This window comes from Dama dama, chromosome 21, assembly GCF_033118175.1.
Source record: "Dama dama isolate Ldn47 chromosome 21, ASM3311817v1, whole genome shotgun sequence".
Classification (NCBI taxonomy): domain Eukaryota; kingdom Metazoa; phylum Chordata; class Mammalia; order Artiodactyla; family Cervidae; genus Dama; species Dama dama.
The window spans coordinates 78529874-78552699 of NC_083701.1; the positions used below are offsets into that span (position 1 = coordinate 78529874).

At 42.3% G+C, this 22826-nt stretch overlaps 1 protein-coding gene across 6 annotated transcripts in view; it reads left to right on the forward strand.

The window, feature by feature from the left end:
• COL14A1 (collagen type XIV alpha 1 chain) overlaps positions 1 to 22826 on the forward strand; it is a 224796-nt gene that overhangs the window by 48490 nt on the left and 153480 nt on the right. For all 6 annotated transcript variants that reach the window (XM_061123880.1, XM_061123879.1, XM_061123883.1 and 3 more), the window contains exons 6-11: positions 4016 to 4171; positions 5159 to 5278; positions 7150 to 7314; positions 10815 to 10976; positions 19518 to 19669; positions 20824 to 20953. In XM_061123880.1, coding sequence (XP_060979863.1) covers positions 4016 to 4171; positions 5159 to 5278; positions 7150 to 7314; positions 10815 to 10976; positions 19518 to 19669; positions 20824 to 20953 — 885 coding nt within the window. The remainder of the gene's footprint in view (positions 1 to 4015; positions 4172 to 5158; positions 5279 to 7149; positions 7315 to 10814; positions 10977 to 19517; positions 19670 to 20823; positions 20954 to 22826) is intronic.

Here is a 22826-nt window from a genome sequence, read left to right on the forward strand (position 1 = left end):
TGTGGAATCTTCCCTGACCAGGAGTCGAACCCACGTCTCCTGTAACGGCAGGCATCCTCTTACCCACGGGACCACCAGGAAATTTCTATGTATACATTTTAAAAAAACTGCCAAACTGTTTTCAGAGTGGTTATACCATTTTATAGTCCCATGAGCAATGTGTGAGTGGTACCGTTTCTCTACCTACTTGCCAGCATTTGTTGTTATCACTGTGTTTTATTTTAGCCATTTGGATAGGTGTGTATAGTGAAATTTCATTGTTATTTTAATTTGTATTTACCTGATAGTTAATGATGTCGAACATCTTTTCATGTGCTTATTTGCCATCTGAACAAGGTATACAAACGGCATATCTTTGATGAAATATTTGTTCAGGTTTTACCCATTTGCTAGTCGATTGTTTGGTTTTATTTACTAGTGAGTTTTGAGGTTTCTTTATATAGTCTAGATACTAATCTTTTGCTGAGTGTGTGGTTTACAAATATTTCTCCTAGCCTATAGCTTGTCTGTTCATCTTCACATGAGCTTTCACACAGCAAAAGTATTTTATATTGATGGAGTTCAGTTGATCAAATTTTCTTTTTATGTGTTTGTACTTTTGGTATTAATGCTAAGAACTCTTCCTTGAGCCATACATCCCAACGACTTTGTCCTAATTTTTTACTAAAAACTTTATGATTTCACTTTTTTACCTGTAAATTGATGATCTGCTTTGAATTAATTTTGGTATAAAGTATAGAGTTTAGGTCAAGTTTTCTTTTTCTTTCTTTTGCATGCATGTTAATTGTTCCAACACCATCTGTTGAAGTACTTTTGAACGTTGGTATAAAATCACTATATGATTTTTAAATCACATTTAGATTTAAAATCATATTGTTCAGCATATTTGTATGGGTCTGTTTTTGGCTTTTCTTTTTTTCACTTATGTATGTGTCTATCTATCTGAAATACTCACTACTTAAATATAGTAAGCAGTCTTAATGTCTGGTAAAATGATTCTTTCCACATAATTCTTCATCAAGATTGTTTTAGCTATTCTAGGGTCTGTGCCTTCTTATGTAAATTTTAGAATAAGCTTGTCTATGTCTTAAAGAAACTTTCCTGGAATTTTGATAGGAATTGCATTAAACCTATCGATCAGTTTAGGGTAGTTGACATCTCTGCTATGCTCAGCCTTCCTGTCCATGAATATGGTAGACCTCTCCGTTGATTTGCATCTTCTTTGACTTCTTTTATTAATAGTGTAATTTTCACACACAGGTCTTGCACATGTTGTAAGTATATACCTAAATATTTCATTATCTTTGGAGTAATTATAAATAATATTAAATTTATTATTTTTGCATTTGAGTGAACACAAATTGTACCTCATTGTGATCTTGATTTTTTTTTATTACCATGATCACCAATGTAGTTAAACATTCTCTTTTTTCATTTATTAACCTTACATATATATCTCCCATTCTCTTGAGTATCTGTTCATTTTTTATGTATTCTTCATGTGGATTCTTTCCAGTTTTTTATATTGCACATGTCTTTTCCCAGTTGTAGCTTATCTTTTTATTTTATTTAAGATTTTTTTTGATGAACAGCTTAAACATTTTAATATCATTAGATATGTCAATCTTCTAATTTCTATTCAATTAATTTTATATCTTATTTTGGAGATATCTAGAATTTTTGTCTCCAAGTCAAAATAACTTGAATGAGCTAAATTAACAGAGCATTTTTATTGGAAACAATTTTAAAGTGGAAAATACCAGTATTAATAGTCCTCTTCCAAATAAGCAGAGAAACTGTTCCCTAAGACGCTATCTATAATGTACCCAAACAATTACATTTTTTTTATTTAAAAAGGAAAATAATATCTCCAATAATTTTGGAATAAAAAGAAAACTACTTTTCATTTCAGGAAAGTTTCCCCATAAAAAGTGAGGGACATAGATTCTTCAAGCTTCTCAAGACTTTAATTTTCTCTGTTTATTTCCAAAACACAAACTAATTTCTATCTCATGACTTCTTACATTGTTCTGTTTTAGAATATTTCTGTGTGGTACAGAAGACTGACTCTTAAGTTAGTAGTGATTTTGAATTTGACTATTAAAGAAGGGAGATTTCGTGCCCCAAACTGTAATATATAAACTTTGGGTTGAGCTATATTGTTTAGCTTACCTAATCAGCATCTGAGTATTTCCTTGGCAAATACAATTTTTCCCCATCTGGTAAAAGGATCTAGGTACTCCACGAAAATGGAAAAAAAAAAAAAAAAAAACCCACAAGATCCTTTTACTACATGTGGCCTGTAGATACAGAGCTATATATGAAATTGCCTACCCTAACCATAATAGGTCAACTGTTTGCCCTCCAGGAAAAAAACATATTCAATTTATTTATGAAGACTTCTTTATTTTTTTAATTACATATATTTCAATTTTTGTCTTATTGTCATTTTAATGTTTCAAAATGGTGACATGGACATACACACACATACACATTTACACAAAATATTCGTGATCTCCAGTCCTAATGTGAAAATTCAGCAAAATAAGAGACATTACTTTGCCAACAAAGGTGTGTCTAGTCAAAGCTATGGTTTTTCCAGTAGTCAGGTATGGATGTGAGAGTTGTACTGTAAAGAAAGCTGAGCGCCGAAGAATTGATGCTTTTGAACTGTGGTGTTGGAGAAGACTCTTGAGAGTCCCTTGGACAGCAAGGCGATCCAACCAGTCCATCCTAAAGGAAATCAGTCCCAAATATTCATTGGAAGGGCTGATGCTGAATCTGAAACTCCAATACTTTGGCTACCTCATGCGAAGAGCTGACTCATTGAAAAAGACCCTGATGCTGGGAAAGATTGAGGGTGGGAAGAGAAGGGGACGACAGAGGATGAGATGGTTGGATGGCATCACCGACTCAATGGACACGAGTTTGGGTAAACGCCGGGAGCTGGTGATGGACAGGGAGGCCTGGCGTGCTGCGGTTCATGGGGTCACAAAGAGTCAGACACGACTGAGCGACTGAACTGAACTGAAGCCATTCCTTGGGAAACACAAACTACAGTACAAAGCAAAGCTTCTAAAGATACTGACAGCATTGTGACATTTTTAAGGATTCTTAAACACATTAAGAATATTCTGGTATTTTCACTCTGTAAGAGGTGGTTTTTCACCTCATCCAGCACGGACTTACCTTGTATCAGACAACCGCCTTCTTTGTTGCAAAGACTTCTGTTTGCCCTTTGCATCTTGCCCACAATCTCTGTGGGCTTAGACTCACCCTGAGGGCAAAGCTCAGGGTGCTGCCAGTCCAGCCACTGGGCATCCTTTTCTGCATCCTTATTCAGAAGCTTGATTTAAGTAAATGAATTACTGAAATGACTTCTAGGGATAAAATCTTACAGTCACACGGACACAATATGTGAAAGGATTTGAATTGGGGGAAATTCTTGGGCTCTTTTCCAACTTTCTTCTTCCCCAAACCCTTCCTATTTTAGCACAAGTCTGCGTGTCTTTCTGAGATTAAATGGCCCTGACTTTTTCTTGAATCCAGGAAGCCAGTGTTTTCTTCTCTTATCGCTTCCTCTCGCTCAGACTTATCAGAGCAGGAGAGTCGCGCTCTGCTTCCTGGCCGCCTTCCCATCCCCGCTGACCCTCCTGCATGGGTGTTGCTGAGATCTTTCCTGGAAAGAATCTGCACACTAAAACCCAAAGCTGGATGCTTTTGCACAGACACTGCTTTTTCAAATATGCAGAAGGCTCGAGTTGCCAGCGTGTTGTGAACCTGCCAGTGTTTGCTAACTATTTCCAGAACACTGGCTCGGTTGCCAGGTATTACCATGTTTTTTTTCCTCCCCTGGTGAAAATGCATTTAAAAGAAGGGTCATAAAAATGTGGTTGCTTTAATAGGAACTTTATTGTATTGTTAGCACCAAGTTACCTGAAAGACATTAAAATAGATTCATTCTTTTAAAAGTTCCAACAGTAACATAGGTGCTTTTTTGGTCTATGCTTTGCAGAAGTGAAATTTTTCTGTCAAACACCGGCTATTGCGGATATTGTAATCCTGGTTGATGGCTCATGGAGTATTGGAAGATTCAACTTCAGACTGGTTCGATCTTTTTTGGAAAACCTGGTTACAGCATTCGACGTGGGCTCCGAGAAAACACGAATTGGTGCATCTTTTTTTAAAATTAACAGCATCGGCTCCTAGTGGGAAACCACTGGGAAGCTTCTTAAGAAATTTCAAAGATTCTCTACCAAATGTTTTTCAGAATTTTAGGTTTAACTATAGGAATGTTCCCAAAAGGGCAAGTTTGCATCAATAAGTATTTATTTCTACTAATTTTTGCTGTCACAATGTCACTCAATTAATTAGACCATATTTCAATTTTTCTGGAAAGCCAAAATCTTCTCTAATAATAATTATTATTTTATTATTAGTAATAATAATTTTAAATAATAATTTAAAAGTTACTATTGGTTTAAGAATTTATCAGGTAAAAGTTTTCTTTTTATTTAAAAAGCAATTGAATCCAGTGAAATGTTTAATCAACAATTGGAAAAAGTTTTATTGTGTGAGATAATTTTTGCCAAATTCTTGCTGTGATAAAAAACAACAAAAAAGTTGTAAATCTTTGAGAAATATATCCATTTTATTATGTAAAGTTTTCTAGTTTCACTTCTCTAAATAGCCCTTAAAGAAACTCTTTTCTTTGGGAATAAAAACAAAATACAAACACTATAGTGTATACAGAAGTCAAAATATAATGTCACACATGAAGCTTGTATGAGGTTGTATAAGCTGGTATCACTATTACCTCAATAAAAAAAATTAAATAAATCTAGACCTTTTATGTGCAAACATGATCAGACTTTTAAAAAATGCTAAGTACCTGATTGGGTGCCTACTTCTCGATGTCTGGAAAATATATACATTCCACCAGCCTCCAGATACATTGAAAATTCTTTAAATTGACGTCAGGAACTCACTTCGAAATTTCTCAGGGAGGCAGAGAAAAAAATGTTGCAAAACTTAGCCACTCCTGCCCCCCACCCCCCAAAAAAAATTAGGCCCTGCATCATTTTAGTCTCTTGAATGGTCCACTGGACCTTCGAGTAACCCATCATTCCTGGGTGGGCTTTCTCATCTCTCTTTCCAGGTCTGGCTCAGTATAGCGGTGACCCCAGAATAGAATGGCACTTGAATGCCTTTAACACAAAAGAGGAGGTGATCGAGGCTGTCCGAAACCTACCGTACAAGGGAGGAAATACACTGACAGGTATGTTTTTGTCCAGTCCACATTTTTGGCAGCATGTCTTGCCAAAGAACAGTTTTATTACTTCGTCACTGTGTGTGTCTTAGCATAGTATTTTTAAAGCAAGCTAGCATTTAAAGGTTTTAGATGGCTGTTTTCTCAAACTGACATTAGAAGTTACATGCAGACACCTCATCCCTTTTGCTCTACAAATGTAATGTCCCAGGAAGGGCTTGGTTGAGCTGGAAGAGTACCCAGCAGTCCTTGATGCTGACAGCCTTAGCAGCTGTCTTAACCTTTTTCAATTAATTTTCCTTTCTTTTTTCACCCGTTTTCTCCTCCAGTCACCCTGTCAATTAAATAAGAACAAATTTCTACCTAAATTTTCAAGGAAGATAATTTCTTTGCCCTTACTCTGCAATCAATAGTTTTCATGAAAATATTTATGGAGCTTTGGCTCACCAGCTTTTTTGATAAATGAGTATAGTCAGCCCTTAGTATCTGTAGCTTTGACCAACCAGGGATCAGAAATGTGTGGGTAAAAAATTCCAGAAAGTTCCTAAAAGCAAACCTTGAATTTGTCACATGCTGGTAACTATTTACATAGCATTTATATTGTAACAGTTACTATAAGTAATCTAGAGATGGCTCAGAATGAATGAGAGGATGCACGTAGGTTATATGCAGATACTACATCATTTTACATAAGGGACCTGGGCATCTGTGGGTTTGGGTGTCATGGGGGTCCTAGAACCAACCCCTCTGTGGATACCAAGGAACGACTATAATGTAAGAGCCTTTATATTGCAATTATCCATGGCCCAACCCCAAGGGCTTGCCTCGTGGCTCAGCTGGTAAAGAATCCACCTGCAGTGCCAGAGACCTGGGTTCGATCCCTGGGTTGGGAAGATCCCCTGGATCTTCCCACTTCCCCTGGCTACCCACTCCAATATTCTGGCCTGGAGAATTCCATGGCCTGTACAGTCTATGGGGTCACAAAGAGTCAGACTCAACTGAGCGACTTTCACTTTCAACTCCAAGGCGTCATCACAGGTTTTAACCCTTACATGCTATTTCCTTCTATAGACCCACAATGTGGATGCTCAGTTTAAACAGTAGAGATGCTGTCATTGAATTTTAAATAAACCACTGAAATCCTGATCATTACTTTGCCAGTTTGAGGCTTAGTCTAACAAGTTTTTTGTTAATACAACAAAAATGTATTAAGCACAAATTGCATAACATTATTCAGCATTTCTTATTTTTGAGGGGTGTAGAATGTCACACTCAAAAGTCAGGAGTTCAATTACCATTTTAGATCTCCCCTTCTTCCCCTATAGGGGCAGAGAATCTGTGGTTTCTTTAGATCACCATGATCAAAATGGAAAGTGTAGCCATAATATTTGGGACAGTTGCTTCTGTGAGGGTATTCTTGCTTCATTGTAAATTATAGAGGTTTAGATTTTTTTTTTAATTTAATTTTTATTGATTTGGTTTTTTGGCTGTCATGTGGCATGTAGGGTCTTAGTTCCCCAACCAGGGATCAAACTCATAACCCCTGCATTGGAAGTCTTAACCAGAAGACCACCAAGGAAGTCCCAAGGTGTAGATTTCTTGTATGCAAATCTGTCAACATTCATTGTATAGGAATCTGATGTTCTTTATAAATGCTAGTTTCTGAAATGATGCAGTATTCAGAATTTTTATTACCTCTGTTTTGGTGATTTTAGTGTTTCATCAGATTCGTCAAAGAATAGTTCATTGTGAAAATGAAGATGAAAGTTCACATCTAATAAAAACTCTTCTTCCTCATCTAGTGGCTACGTTTTGGAGAATTGAAAGGCTTTTTATTTGAAATGGTTGGCTTGTCTTTATTTTTTCTTCTTTTCTCCTAGGTCTTGCTTTGAATTACATTTTTGAAAACAGTTTTAAACCGGAAGCAGGAGCAAGGACTGGAGTGTCCAAAATTGGCATTTTAATCACAGACGGAAAGTCCCAAGATGATATTATTCCACCATCCAGAAACCTGCGTGAATCTGGTGTAGAGCTCTTTGCCATAGGTACGTGTTAACTGTGGTCCTATTTCAAAAACGGACATGGACACACAACCACTTAAAACTATATATAATGCAGATGCACTTCAGTGAGAGCCACGAGACCTGAGCGCCTTCGAGTCTTTTTATAAAAACTGTAATGGTGTTTAGTTGATTTACAGGCTGTGGTAGCTTCTTATGTGCAGTGAAGTGAACCAGTTATACACGTATCTCTGTCCACTGTTGTTTAGATTCTTCCCCATGTAGGCTATCACGGAGTATTGAGCGGAGTCCCCTGTGCCCAGGAGGGCCTTGTTAGCTGTCTGTTGTGCACATATGTGTCTATGACTCTCCCACTTCATCCCGTCTCTCTCTCCACCCCGTTGGCTCTACTCACATCCAGTCATGTGATCTGAGTCTGACGTCCTCACATTGAAAATGGAAGTGCTGGAACTGAAGGATCTTACCGTGTGAGAATCTCTGGGTTGAGACACCACACATGAATTGTTGTGAAAAGCATAAAGTGCAAAGGTTAGGTCCATAATTGTTACCCTTTAACTAGTTAAGACTGTTCTCTTTCAAATCACTTAATAGCTATCTCTTCTCTGATAGTGTAGAGAGAAAGCAATCAAGGCATTGAATCTTATAGCTAAGAAAGCACAGAGTTGAAGATGTGCAGTATTATTTCTTTGAAAATAACCCTTTGTAAGTATAGGTGTGTGGGGAGAATACAGATGGCATACACGCAGAGTAACTGCGTGATATTTAGTTGCTGCAGCTTTGCTCTTGATTAAATTGTTTACGTTGTCTTTGGTGATAAGAAGGCCTTCTATTTAGTAGAGACTGGAAAAAAAAATAGAAACAATTCCTCTGACTCGTTTCTAGATTTGTCACTCAAAGTGTGGTCCATAGAATGTTTCATTGGAGGAGTATTTGCTTATTTGCTGGATGGCAGGCATTGTGGTGGGTGATGGAGCATACAGATGAACAAGATAAATCCTTCCAAAACAAATGCCTTCCAAGTCATGATGACCATTTCCTCACTTTTCCATGCTCTTTACAACAGTGAAACTGTTTTGTTTGGAAAGGTGAGAGAGAGAGGGATTTGGGGCTTATCATCTCTAGAATATTCTTAAATGAATCCAGACTTGGTTTTAACTGAATGCCATGAAAAGTGTTATTTACATTAAGCTCATTGCTTCAGCATGCGTTATTTTGTTATTGTAGACACAGATCCAACAGTGCCTTTTAGAAGCTATTGTAGAAGTCCTTCAGTCCAGGAATGTCAGGGAGATTTGATTTAATGTTTATTTTTAATTTTGCTGTACTTTTGTTCAACAACAACAATCCCTATGGAAGACTTACACTAATAGGGGATTAATTTATGTGTTTATCCATTCTGTGGTCTCATGAATAATGAATGGATGAGTTAAAGTGAACGCATTCAGTTGTGATTTGGACTTTTTCTCTCTTTTTCTCTGGGAATTACCTGGAAATCAGTAGTGTTCATTTTCTTATAACCTCCCAAAGCAAATAGTTCAGAAACAATTGACGCTTTGTTGCTCAGTCTGTTGAAGCTGTCAGATAAATTAAGTGGCACACAGCCAGGCATCTAAGAAGTAATTACTGTTGCCTCAGGTAATCTCTCTTCCTTGCTTCCCTCTTACCTCTTTTTAACATCCGTAGATAACTGCAGTGACAAGGATTTTTAAAGAAATGTTCCTTCTCCTGGAGAAGAGAAATCTACATTTACACTTATGAAACCCAAACTTGTGTCTTTTTCATTTTTAAAAAAATTTTTTTTACATTTAAAATTTTTTATCAATTGACTATTTTATTTACTTATTTTAAATTTTGGGCAAACTCCGTGGAATATGGGCTCTTATTTCCCCGTCCAGGGATCGAACTGACATCCCTGGCACTGCAAGGCTAGAGGACTGCAGGGGAAGTCTCCCCCTTTTCTAATTTCAACAGTGATATATGTCATCTTCTGAGGTGCAGCTTGAGATGATCATTAAGGGCATATGACTTAGGATCTAGATTGCCTGAGTGGAACCCTTGCTGTATATTTACTGGCTGTGTTTCCTTAAGCAAGTGAATTAACCTTTTGTCAGCTTACTTATCTGTAAAATGGGAGAAACAGTGACGTCCAACTCACAGGACTGACCGTGAGGATTAAATGTGTTACTCTAGGGAAAACACTGCCTTGCCTGGGGCGTGGGAAGCACACTTTAATGTTAGCATCCACAGCTGTGATAGACCGAAAGTTCCATGAAGGACAAGGATTTTCTGTCTCAGTTTAAGTAAGCGAATGTTTATAGAAATTTAAGCCTGAGGTTCTGATAGTGTAGAGTACTGGTTTAATTCCTATTGCTTCTGCAACATTTATGAAAGACAGAAGTCAGTTTCATCAATACATCCTCCAAAACCCGGGCCTCCTGCATTGCAGGCAGATTCTTTACCGTCTGAGCCACCAGGGAAGCTCAAGATGGACTGAAGAAAGTTCAGATTTAGTCATCTGGGGATTTCCCTGGGGGCGCAGTGGATAAGAATCCACCTGCCCTGCGGGGTACACGGGTTTGATCCCCGGTCACGGAAGATTCCGCACGCCCCAGAGCACTGAGCCAGCGCTGCAAACCCTGGAGCCCTCGGCCTAGAGCCTGGGCACCAGGTGCAGCCCTCCCCCCCCCCAGGGGAAGCCCGTGTACCCCTCGGGCCTGGGCCCCCCTCTCCCCCAGGGGAAGCCCGTGTACCCCTCGGGCCTGGGCTCCGCTCTCCCCCAGGGGAAGCCCGTGTACCCCTCGGGCCTGGGCTCCCCTCTCCCCCAGGGGAAGCCCGTGTACCCCTCGGGCCTGGGCCCCCCTCTCCCCCAGGGGAAGCCCGTGTACCCCTCGGGCCTGGGCCCCCCTCTCCCCCAGGGGAAGCCCGTGTACCCCTCGGGCCTGGGCTCCCCTCTCCCCCAGGGGAAGCCCGTGTACCCCTCGGGCCTGGGCTCCCCTCTCCCCCAGGGGAAGCCCGTGTACCCCTCGGGCCTGGGCTCCCCTCTCCCCCAGGGGAAGCCCGTGTACCCCTCGGGCCTGGGCTCCCCTCTCCCCCAGGGGAAGCCCGTGTACCCCTCGGGCCTGGGCTCCCCTCTCCCCCAGGGGAAGCCCGTGTATCCCTCGGGCCTGGGCTCCGCTGTCCGGGGGCCCGTGTACCGCTCGGGCCTGGGCTCCTCTCTCCCCAGCCAGAGACAGCCCGCCCGCAGCAACGGAGGCCCAACACAGCCAAAAGTAACTAAGTAAGTAAAGCGATGTGTCCATGTCCAAAAAATGAAAAAAAAAAAAAAGATTTAATTATTTTTAAATGATTTTGAAAGGGACTTTTAAGAAACAATCTGCCAGGAGACGTCCCTCTTGCGAGAAAAGGCGCTTTGGTTGGGTGGGAATGGCGGGTCGCAGCGCAGAGTACCGATCACTAGGAGGATCCTGGCCGCGCCTCCCGCGGGTCTTGGCCGTCACGACCCTCCCTGTTGTCCCCAACGGCAGGGGTGAAAAACGCGGACGAGAAGGAGCTGCAGGAGATCGCCTCCGAACCGGACAGCACGCACGTGTACAACGTGGCCGAGTTTGACCTGATGCACACGGTTGTGGAGAGCCTCACGAGGACCGTGTGCTCCAGGGTGGAGGAGCAGGACCGCGAGATCAAGGGTAGGTGAGCCTCTGCCCCCAGAGCGGCCCTCCGGGCGGTCAACGGCCTGTCCCTTCTTCACGCTGACTTTCCGAGCAGCGCTGTGTGCTTCCACGCTCGGGACCGTCAGAGTAGACAAGAGGATTTACGGGGGGGCGGGTGGGGGGGTGCGGGGAGTACTTTAAATCCCTGGATAGTTGTTCCCGCGCTGTTGCATGTTCAGTTCAGTCGCTCAGTCGTGTCCGACTCTGCAACCCCATGAACCGCGGCACGCCAGGCCTCCCTGTCCATCACCAACTCCCGGAGTTTACCCAAACCCATGTCCATCAAGTCGGTGATGCCATCCAGCCATCTCATCCTCTGTTGTCCCCTTCTCCTCCTGCCTTCAATCTGTCCCAGCATCAGGGTCTTTTCCGGTAAGTCAGCTCTTTGCATGAGGTGGCCAAAGCATTGAAGTTTCAGCTTCAGCATCAGTCCTTCCAATGAACACCCAGGACTGATCTCCTTTAGGATGGACTGGTTGGATCTCCTTGCAGTCCAAGGGACTCTCAAGAGTCTTCTCCAACACCACAGTTCAAAAGCATCAATTCTTCGGTGCTCAGCTTTCTTTACAGTCCAATTCTCACATCCATACATGACCACTGGAAAAACCATAGCTTTGACTAGATGGACCTTTGTTGGCAAAGTAATGTCTCTGCTTTTCAATACGCTGTCTAGGTTGGTCATAACTTTCCTTCCAAGGAGTAAGTATCTTTTAATTTCATGGCTGCAATCACCATCTGCAGTGATTTTGGAGCCCAGAAAAATAAAGTCAGCCACTGTTTCCACTGTTTCCCCATCTATCTGCTATGAAGTGATGGGACCAGATGCCATGATCTTAGTTTTCTGAATGTTGAGCTTTAAGCCAACTTTTTCACTCTCCTTTTTCACTTTCATCAAGAGGCTCTTTAGTTCTTCACTTTCTGCCATAAGGGTGGTGTCATCTGCATATCTGAGGTTATTGATATTTCTCCTGGCATGACCATCATGTTTCGTTGTTTTTAATTAAATGTTAGAGTTTGACATAATTGAACATCCACATGAAGTTGTAGGGACTTCCCTGGTGGCTCAGATGGTAAAGCGTCTGCCTACAATGCAGAAGACCCGGGTTTGATCCCTGGGTCAGGAAGATCCCCTGAAGAAGGAAATGGCAACCCACTCCAGTACTCTTACCTGAAAAATTCCATGGACCGGGGAGCCTGGTAGGCTACAGTCCATGGTGTTGCAGAGAGTCGGACACAACTGAGCAACTTCACTTTCTTTCTTTCTTTCCATGAAGTTGTAAGAAATAATGTAGACAGAGATTGTGATATCTTACTGTTTCTCTCAATGGTGACACATTACAAAGCCGCAGTTTGATGTCACAGGCAGGAAATTCACATTGGTCAAGTCAAGACCCAGAGTGTTCCTGTCGCAGTGTCACTTTTATTGTCCTCCTCCAGCTATATTCCCTCCCTGCCCCAACCTCTTCCTAACCTCTGGCCAGCACGAATCTGTTCTCCATCTCTATATGCTTGTCATTTTGGAAATGTTCAATAAATGGAATTACGTAGTATGTAAACTTTGGGAACTGGTGTTTCTCACTCAGGGTGATTTCCTGGAGGTTCATCCGGGCTGTGGCAGTGTCGGGAGCTCTTGTTTTTATTGCTGCATCACGTTTCATGTTACGGATGTACCGCAGTTTGCTCAACCATTCACACAGTGAAAGACATCTGAGTTCATTCCATTTTTGGCTGTTACCAAGAAAAAAAAAAAAAAAAAGCTGCTATGAACATTCATGTGTAGGTTCTTGTATGAACATAAGTTTTCATTTTTCTGGGATGAGGCCCAGGAGTGCAACTGCTTCATCACATTACATGTTTAGTGTAGCTTAGCCTAAGAGACTTCCAGACTGTCCTCACTGAGGCTGTAGTGCTCGGCATTCCCACGAGCACCGCCTAAGTGGTCCCGTCTCTATGCCTGTCACTAACGTCTGCTGCTACTGTTTTTTATTTTGGCCACTCTGATAGGTGTGGAGTGCAACCTCATTGTGGTTTTTAACATTCATTTTCCTGATGGCTAATGAAGTTGAACATCTTTCCCATGCTTTTTTCCCCTATTTTTTAAGATTCAAATATTTTTAAAATTTCTGTAGCACTTTGTGTTGGTTTCTGCCATACAGCAGCGCAAGTCAGCCACGACTGTGCTCATGTCTCCGCCCTGACCTCTGCCCTCCCCGACCTCCAGGTCGTCACGGGGCCCAGACGGGGCTCCTGATGCAGCAGCTCCTCCCCTGCCCTGTCTCCCCAGGGGTGCTGGGGCCACTACTATCTCCAGCGGTCCCACCCTCTCCCTTGCCCACTGTGTCCACAAGTCGGTTCTCTACGTCTGTGTCTCCATGTCTTCCCTGCAAACAGGTTCATCAGTATTTTTCTGCATTCTGTATGCATGTGTTAACACATATTTCACGTGCTGTTTTGCCTCTGCATATCCTGCAATGTCTGGTCATATCTTTTGCCCACTTTCTAATTGGACTCACTTTTGGGGTGTGTTTTTTTGTGCTAGTTTTTAACTTTAGAGATTTGAGAATTCTTTATATTCTAGATAATAATCCGTTGTTAGATATGTGTAGATATGTGGTTTGTTAATAATAAGTGTGTTAGACACTCAGTCGTGTCCAACTCTTTGCGATCCCATGGCCTGTAGACCACCAGGCTCCCTGTCCCTGGGATTCTCCAGGCAAGAATACTCGAGGGGGCAGCCATTCCCTTCTCCAGGGGATGTTCCTGACTCATGGATCAAACCCAGGTCTCCTGCCCAGCAGGCAGATTCTTTACTGTCTGACCCACCAGGGAAGGTGATAGTCCATTCTTAGGTGGTTTGTTAATACTTTCTGCCAATTTGTAGCTTGCCTTTTTTATCTTTTTAACAAGGTCATTTGCAGAACAAAAGTTTTTAATTTTGATGAGGTTCAGTTTATCAATTATTCATTTTAGGATTAGTGCTTTTGGTGTCAAGTCTAAGAACTCTTTCAGTTCAGTTCAGTCAGTTGCTCAGTCGTGTCTGACTCTTTGCGACCCCGTGAATCGCAACATGCCAGGCCTCCCTGTCCATCACAAACTCCTGGAGTTTACTCAAACTCATGTCCATCGAGTCAGTGATGCCATCCAGCCATCTCATCCTCTGTCGTCCCCTTCTCCTCCTGCCCCCAATCCCTCCCAGCATCAGGGTCTTTTCCAGTGAATCAGCTCTTCACATGAGGTGGCCAAAGTATTGGAGTTGCAGCTTCAGCATCAGTCCTTCCAATGAACACCCAGGACTGATCTCCTTTAGGATGGACTGCTTGGATCTCCTTGCAGTCCAAGAGCCTATCAAGAGTCTTCTCCAATACCACAGTTCAAAAGCATCAATTCTTCAGCACTCAGCTTTCTTTATATTCCAACTCTCACATCCATACATGACCACTGGAAAAACCATAGCCTTGACCAGATGGACCTCTGTTGGCAAAGTAATGTCTCTGCTTTTTAATATGCTGTCTAGGTTGGTCATAACTTTCCTTCCAAGGAGTAAGTGTCTTTTAATTTCATGACTGCAATCACCATCTACAGTGATTTTGGAGCCCAAAAAAATAAAGTCAGCCACTGTTTCCACTGTTTCCCCATCTATTTCCCATGAAGTGATGGGACCAGATGCCATGATCTTAGTTTTCTGAATGTTGAGCTTTAAGCCAACTTTTTCACTCTCCTCTTTCACTTTCATCAAAGGCTTTTTAGTTCCTCTTCACTTTCTGCCATAAGGGTGGTGTCATCTGCATATCTGAGGTTATTGATATTTCTCCCGGCAATCTTGATTCCAGCTTGTGCTTCTTCCAGCCCAGTGTTTCTCGTGATGTACTCTGCATATAAGTTAAACAAGCAGGGTGACAATATACAGCCTTGACATACTCCTTTTCCTATTTGGAACCAGTGTGTTGTTCCATGTCCAGTTCTAACTGTTGCTTCCTGACCTGCATACAGGTTTCTCAAGAGGCAGGTCAGGTGGTCTGGTATTCCCATCTCTTTCAGAACTTTCTACAGTTTATTGTGATCCACATAGTCAAAGGCTTTGGCATAGTCAATAAAGCAGAAATAGATGTTTTTCTGGAACTCGCTTGCTTTTTCGATGATCCAGCGGATGTTGGCAATTTGATCTCTGTTCCTCTGCCTTTTCTAAAACCAGCTTGAAAATCTGGGAGTTCATGGTTCACGTATTGTTGAAGCCTGGCTTGGAGAATTTTGAGCATTACTTTACTAGTGTGTGAGATGAGTGCAATTGTGCGGTAGTTTGAGCATTCTTTGGGATTGCCTTTCTTTGGGGTTGGAATGAAAACTGACCTTTTCCAGTCCTGTGGCCACTGCTGAGTTTTCCAAATTTGCTGGCATATTGAGTGCAGCATCTTCACAGCATCATCTTTCAGGATTTGGAATAGCTCAACTGGAATTCCATCATCTCCACTAGCTTTGTTTGTAGTGATGCTTTCTAAGGCCCACTTAACTTCACACTCCAGGATGTCTGGCTCTAGGTGAGTGATCACACCATTGTGATTATCTGGGTCGTGAAGATCTTTTTTGTACAGTTCTTCTGTGTATTCTTGCCACCTCTTCTTAATATCTTCTGCTTCTGTTAGGTCCATACCATTTCTGTCCTTTATCGAACCCATCTTTTCATGGAATGTTCCCTTGGTATCTCTAATTTTCTTGAAGAGATCTCTAGTCTTTCCCATTCTGTTGTTTTCCTCTATTTCTTTGCATTGATCGCTAAGGAAGGCTTTCTTATCTCTCCTGGCTATTCTTTCCTTTTCTCCTTTGCTTATCACTTCTCTTCCTTTCACAGCTTTGTGTAAGGCCTCCTCAGACAGCCATTTTGCTTTTTTGCATTTCTTTTCCATGGGGTTGGCCTTGATCCCTGTCTCCTGTACAATGTCACAAACTCTTTACCTGACCTTAAATCCCAAAGAGTTTCCTTTTTTTATTTTTTTAGAAAGTTTTATATTTGACATTTAAAGTTAATTCTTTGTAAAGGATTTGAAGTTTAGTTTAAGGTTCTAGCACTTCTTGCTAAGAAGGCTGCGTTTCTGCCGTTGAATTACACTGTGGCTTTGTCAGGCAGAAATCTGGCAGATTTGTGTGTGTTTAAGTCTGGGTTCTTTATGGTTCTGTTTATTTATGTGTCTAACCCTGTTCCAGTACCAGGTAGTCATGATTCACTGTAGCTATATAATAAGTCTTGAGATTGAATAGACTGAGTTCTCTCATTTGATTATCCTGTTACAAAATTGTTTTTGCTATTACGCTTCCTTATATTCCATATAAATATTAAAGTAATACTTATATAATATACTGTATATAATTCTATAATAATCTAATACAAATATTAGAATCATTTTTGTTCTACAAAATATCTTGTTAGGACTTTGATGGAAACTGCATTGAATCAATTCTCAATTATCAAATACCAACTTGGGAAGAAGCGACATCTTTAATCTGTTGATTCTTTTAGTCTACAAACATGTCAAATCTTCCACTTGTTTAGATATCCTTTGAGTTCCATCAGCATTTTGTAGTTTTCAGGATATAAGTTCTATACAGATTCTGTTCTGCTCACTTTTAGTATTTAATTTTATTTTGAGAAATTTTAGTTGTATTTTTAATTTTGGTGTTGTTCACATTTTTATTGCTAGTGTGTGCAGATCTATTTATGCTTTTATGTGCTCGTATCTGATGACCTTGTTAGGTCTTTTCTGGCACCAGCCTGGAGGGGAAGGGGGGGTGTGCCTGGATGTTAGCGTGCGGGGTTGAAGGTCCGGCTCTTCTTGTGGTCTCTGTGGATAGCACACGCGGGGTGAGGTGGACGGTTTGTCACCATCTGTAAAGGACAGTTGTCTCCTCCCTCCTTGATCTTCCCCCATCACCCGGCTGTGTGATGGGATCAGAGTAAACACGGGCCCCTGTTACAGTCAGGAAGGGTGGAGTCTTGGCTCCCACTTGACCTGGGTTGGCACGGGTGGGATGGGACCACAGTGGTTTTTTTCCTATGGTGTTTTTCTAGACTAGAGCCGTTGTTGCCTAAAAGCTTTTTGTCTTGGCGGGCTGCTCCTTTCCTGGTCCTTTGCCTAGAGAGAGCAGGCTTCGTTGGATTGTTTTTGTCTGTATTTGTTTGTGTTTCTAGGTGGCTGGATTCCTTAGGTCTGTGTTTGAGATACATGAGGCGAAAGGAGCCTCGGGAAACTCACCCCTGTACCAGTCTGTGGGTCCCACGGTCCCCTGCCCATCTGCCATTTACTTCTCAGGAACTTAGGCTTGGCTTAGAGTTTCCAGAAACGTGGGCTGCACGTAGCGGGGACTGTAGGAAGGAGCTGTGTGCTCTGTCTTCTGGGAGCTCGGCCATCACAGGTTTTGACCCCTGTTCCCTATGATATCCTTGGGCTGCAGGTTGCGTCTGACTGCCAGGGGTGCAGTCTGGGCAGGAGACATCCAGGCCCTTCTCTGAGAGCCTGGCTCCTGCCTGTGCCGTGTCCGGGGCGGGGACGACTCAGTCGGGCTGCACGTCTGTTCCTCTTTCATCGTCCCTCTCGCCCTGGACCGGGACTCTTCAGACTCAGCTGAGCAGCCAAGTAGTGGCTTCCTGGACAGATTTCTCTGAGCCACTTAATGACACCATTTTTGTCATTGCTGTTTGGTCACTCAGTCGTGTCCAACTCTTTTGCGACCCCACGAACTGTAGCCCACCAGGCTCCTCTGTCCATGGGGTTCTCCAGGCAAGAATACTGGAGTGAGTTGCTATTTCCTTCTCCAGCGGATCTTCCTGACCCAGGGATCAAACCTGCATCTCCTGCATTGGCAGAAGGGTTCTTTACCACTGAGTAACCAAGGAAGCCTGAGACTATTTTAGAGCCCCCATTTTCCCACAAAAAACTACATGTGGTTGCTTGTAAGGCATGCTTAATAAAGTACTTGATCATACTTATTGTTAATAACTATGTTTTTCCCCATTATTATGACTACTAAAGTCCCTTTAAATAAGTGACCCCTAGCAAATAAGAAATCCTAAATTTCAAGGACTTTGAACTTTACAGGTCCCAAATCTTTTTCAGACCCACTGTTATAACATGTGTATAACACACAAAGTGCTTACGTAATGTTTAGCTCATAGTGGACATTCAGTGTATGTTAGTTGCTTTTTTCTTTCTTTTCTTTTTACTTTTAAATGTTGGCCATTTGTTGAGTTGAAGTCTCCAGTAGAGAGAATATATCCTCTACTGCTCAAAAACACAACCTCTTGTGTCAAGAAGCTTACATATAAATCTCAGCTCTGATACTTAACAGTTGTGAGACTTGGGCAAGTTATGTAACATCATTCTGACTTGGTTTTCTCACCTGAAAAATGGGAACAATAATAGCATTTACTGAGAACTAAATGAGGGAATACTTCTGAGGGTATCAGAAGCGTATCTTTAGATACACACAAACTCAATGTTGGGGTTTTTTTGTTGTTTTTGTTTTTTTTTACTATTCTACAGCAGTGTCTTTAAGAAAGTTCCTTAGAGTCAAGGACTATGTCTTGTTGAAGTCAGTATCGTTAGAGCCTAGCGTAGTGGTTGATCCCTAATAGGCGCTTAAATATTTCAGTCAAGAGGCGTAGTCCAGGCACACTTGCTTTACTGTGCCTCTCCTTGTTGCACTTTGCAGGTATGTATTAAAAAACACATTCAAAAAATTTCAAAAAATTGAAAGTTTGTGGCAACCTTCTGTGGAGCAAGTCTGTTGGTACCATTTTCCCAAAAGCATTATTTTTAAATTCAGTATTGTGTATTGTTTTTTAGACATAACGCTAGCTTCCCAGGTGGCGCTAGTGGTAAAGAACCAGCCTGCCAGTGCAGGACAGGTAAGAGTCGCAGGTTCAGTCCCTGGGTTGAGAAGATCCCCTGGAGGAGGGCATGGCAACCACGCTGGTATTCTTACCTGGATAATCCCGTGGACAGAGGAACCTGATGGGCTACGGTTCATCAGGTTGCAAAGAGTTGGACACGACTGAAGTGACTCTGCGTGCACACACACGAAGGGTAAACCTAGCGTTTTTATGTATTGGGAAATAAAAAAACTGTGTGACTTGCTTTCTTGAAGTGGCCTGGAACTGAACCCACAGTACCTCTGAGGTATGCCTGTAGTGAATTAAAGCCTAAAGTGAACTTGCTCAGTTGTGTCCAACTCTTTGCAACCCTATGGACTACAGCCTGCCAGGCTCTGCCACCCATGGGATTTCTCAGGTGAAAATATTGGAGTGGGTTGGCGTTCCCTTCTCCAGGGGATCTTCCTGACCCAGGGATCGAGCCCAGGTCTACCACATTGCAGGCAGACTCTACCAGCTCAGCCACCAGTACTGAATTAATTTACTAGAGATGAAAATCTTGGAAGCAGCATAATCATTTCTGACTAGTGGTGTTTCCTTGGTTCATAAAATTTAACTTTGGGAAAAAGGTTCATTTTCTGTGTTTTTTGATTTAGCCTCAGCCCTTGCCACCATTGGACCGCCTACAGAACTGATGACTTCTGAAGTCACTGCCAGGAGCTTTATGGTTAATTGGACTCACGCCCCTGGAAAAGTGGAAAAATACAGAGTCGTGTATTACCCTACCAGGGGCGGAAAACCAGAGGAGGTAATAAGGAGACGGTGTTTTCAAACCACTTATTCTCAGGCTCTCAGGTTTTGTACAGTAGTGAAGATAAGACAGAAATGGATGTATAAGGAGATTGTTCTGTCACAAGCATTTACAGTTGTCGGACTGAATACATTTCCATGTGTCCAGGTTGTTCTTCTGTCTCGAGCTTATGGTATTTACGTCTTCTCCTCTTATTTCCATCAAAGAACCTGCAGAACTGGTCATGAATCCATTTCTAACACAACTTACACTGACTTAATTTTTATTTTTATTTTTTTGTAATTTAAGAAATGACTGAGTTCTAACGCCAAGGGAATCAGTCGTTAATTATCTGGCTAGAGCCCCCTTTGCTATTGATGTTTTCCTTCTACTTTGGGAGTGGTCTGAACTTTCTGCCTTAAGGAAGTCTGTGTGTTCCACATAATGTGGTCATGTCGTCCTTCAAGGTTTGGATTTCCTGGATGTTTGTGGAGATCAGTGCAAATGAGAAGGCATCATGAAGCATCTGTGACAGACCCTTCTCATGAGTTGGCCATCACAGGAGAGAACTTCTATTGCCAGATGACTGAATGGTTCCCATTTCCTAATCTGTGATACAGAAATTCACAGGAACTACAAGATGTGATGAAATCGCCCTCTTTTTTTTGACGTTCTAACCTTTTGTTGTTCTAACCTCTGACTGGCCTCAGAGTGTTTCAGTTTTCTTCTGCATTATGGCAGGATTTATGTGTTAGATTCTAGAGATTGTATCATCCAGACTAAGAAAAAAGAAAAAAAACCCAAATCACAGTGCTTCCAATAACTCTGTCTTTTTCATTACTAACAAACCTTTTAAATGCTGCCTAAGACTCCATGGAAAAATACCACATGTCGACCGCTACTAGGTGGATGTGATTAGCATAGCAATTAGCTTAGGAATGACAAGGTTTCATTAGCTGTGACCCAGTAAGGGACTCTTGGACATATTCCATGGAAGGTGGGTCCCATCATGTGAGAATTCAGGGAGAACTGACTCCACGGTGGAGAAGGACGTGGTGCAGATAAGAACATGTTTAATGAAAAGTTCTTGCTGGAGGTATTTTTGGTTTTTGACGTTCAGTTTGCATGTGAGAAATTCCAGTTTCTCATTCCTCGAACTGTGCTTTAAACAGGTGGTGGTGGACGGACGCGTATCTTCCACGGTGCTAAGAAACCTGATGTCTCTAACTGAATACCAGATAGCAGTCTTTGCAATATATGCTCACACAGCTAGCGAAGGCCTGCGGGGAACCGAAACCACACGTGTGTATTGAATTCTGTACCCTCTTCTGATTCTGCAGAGCGTTGTTCAGGCGGCCTGGCTGTGCTTACAGAGTACCGGGCCATGCTGTGTTCGCAGGTGCCATACGTCGGGAGGGATATTATAAAACTCGGGTATGTTTAGGAGAGAGAAACCTTAGTGATGAAGAGTGCAGAATGCATTTACTCATGTAATGAACAAATATTTAGTGAATGCCTATTATAAACTAAGCACTGGGCTTGAGTTTATCAGAAGTAGAGAAGAAGCTCTAGCTCTCCTGCTCAGTAGAAGACTGGGGAAATATGTTACATCTGTTTTCATTGGAATATCACTGTAATTAAAATTTATGAATACTAGTCAGTCATTCCTTACCTGGGAAAGACCACGATCACAAACATACACACATGCACACACATTCAGAGAATCCTGGGAAAAGATTATCTTGAGAAACTTGATCGCACACTCATTTAGTTATTTTCAACATTAATTGAATTCCGAGTACATGCCAGTCAGTATGCAGAATTGGTCTGTCTCTGATAGAACATAGCAATGTAAACAACTCCAATAACAAGGTACCAGGCATTGTGACAACCACATTCCACGTCCAACACATTATTGGATTTATTCCTGAAAACAGTAAGACAAGTGTTAACAGTCCTGCTTTTTTTAACTTTTTATTTTATATTGGAGTGTAGCCAATTAACGATGTTGTGATAGATTCAGGTGGACAGTAAAGGGACTCGGCCACACATATACATGTATCCTGGTTGGTGGTGGGTTGAGTCGCTAAGTCATGCCCAACTCTTTGCAACCCCATGAACTGTAGCCCGCCAGGCTCCTCTGTCCTTGGGATTTCCCAGGCAAGAATCCTGGAGTGGGTTGTCCTTTCCTTCTCCAGGGGATCTTCTCAACCCACACATATATCTATCACCCCCTCAAACTTCCCTGCCATCCAGGCTGCCACATAGCATTGTAATACTCTTGCTTTGCAGAAATGTTTTTGCAGCAATTTCAGCCCTTGAGGAAGTTCTAGTCTAGCCAGGGAGAGAATGCAGACCAAGAACTTGCAAACCAGCTTGTGCCATGAAGTGCTACAGGCACGCCAGTGGCACCTGTGGGCAGAGTCCGGATCTGACAGTGTGCGGGGGATCTAGCAGGACCTGCAGTTGATTTTGAAAACAATGTTTCATAGTTTTTGCTGTCATCTTTTAAGCTGGGCACTTGCAGTTTATCCTTAATCCCTTTCTCCCTACTTCTCCAGTATGGCCAGTCTTATTTCTTGATTATTCTATTTGTCTCAAACCCTGTTGTTACCGACAATCACTCTCCTCACTCTCTCTGATTGTGTTGATGGGTGTTTGTTCATTCATGTATCTGTTCAGCCAGCCGCCTATTCTGTCACTTAGGAGGTGACCCAGCAGCTAGTTTTAGTGGCTGCCGTGGGTCAGACGCTGTGCTTGGTAAGGGGCGTAGAACGGTGGTCAGAAGAGTCTCCCTGCTCTTGACTGGCCCCAGAGGAATGTGACCATTGCTATAATAAGACATAAGAAACTAAAAAATGTCACTTCTGCTTTTAAACATTCGTTGTATTTACCTTTCCCCAAAGGGCTTATGTGGCTGTGTGAACAGACTCAAGGATAGTGTTGTGATAGTTTCAGGAGGACAGCAGAGGGACTTGGCCATGCATGCAACCTCTCCATTCTGGCTTCCACTCCCCTCCGGTCCAGGCTCCTGTAACGCTGAGCAGCCTTCCCTGTGCTGCCAGGAGGTCGGCACTGGTCACCCATTTTAAACACAGCTGAGTGTGCATGTGGGCCCCACACTCCCCGACTGCCCTTCCCCGGCCTGCCCCACCGGCAGCCAGCAGTTTGTCCT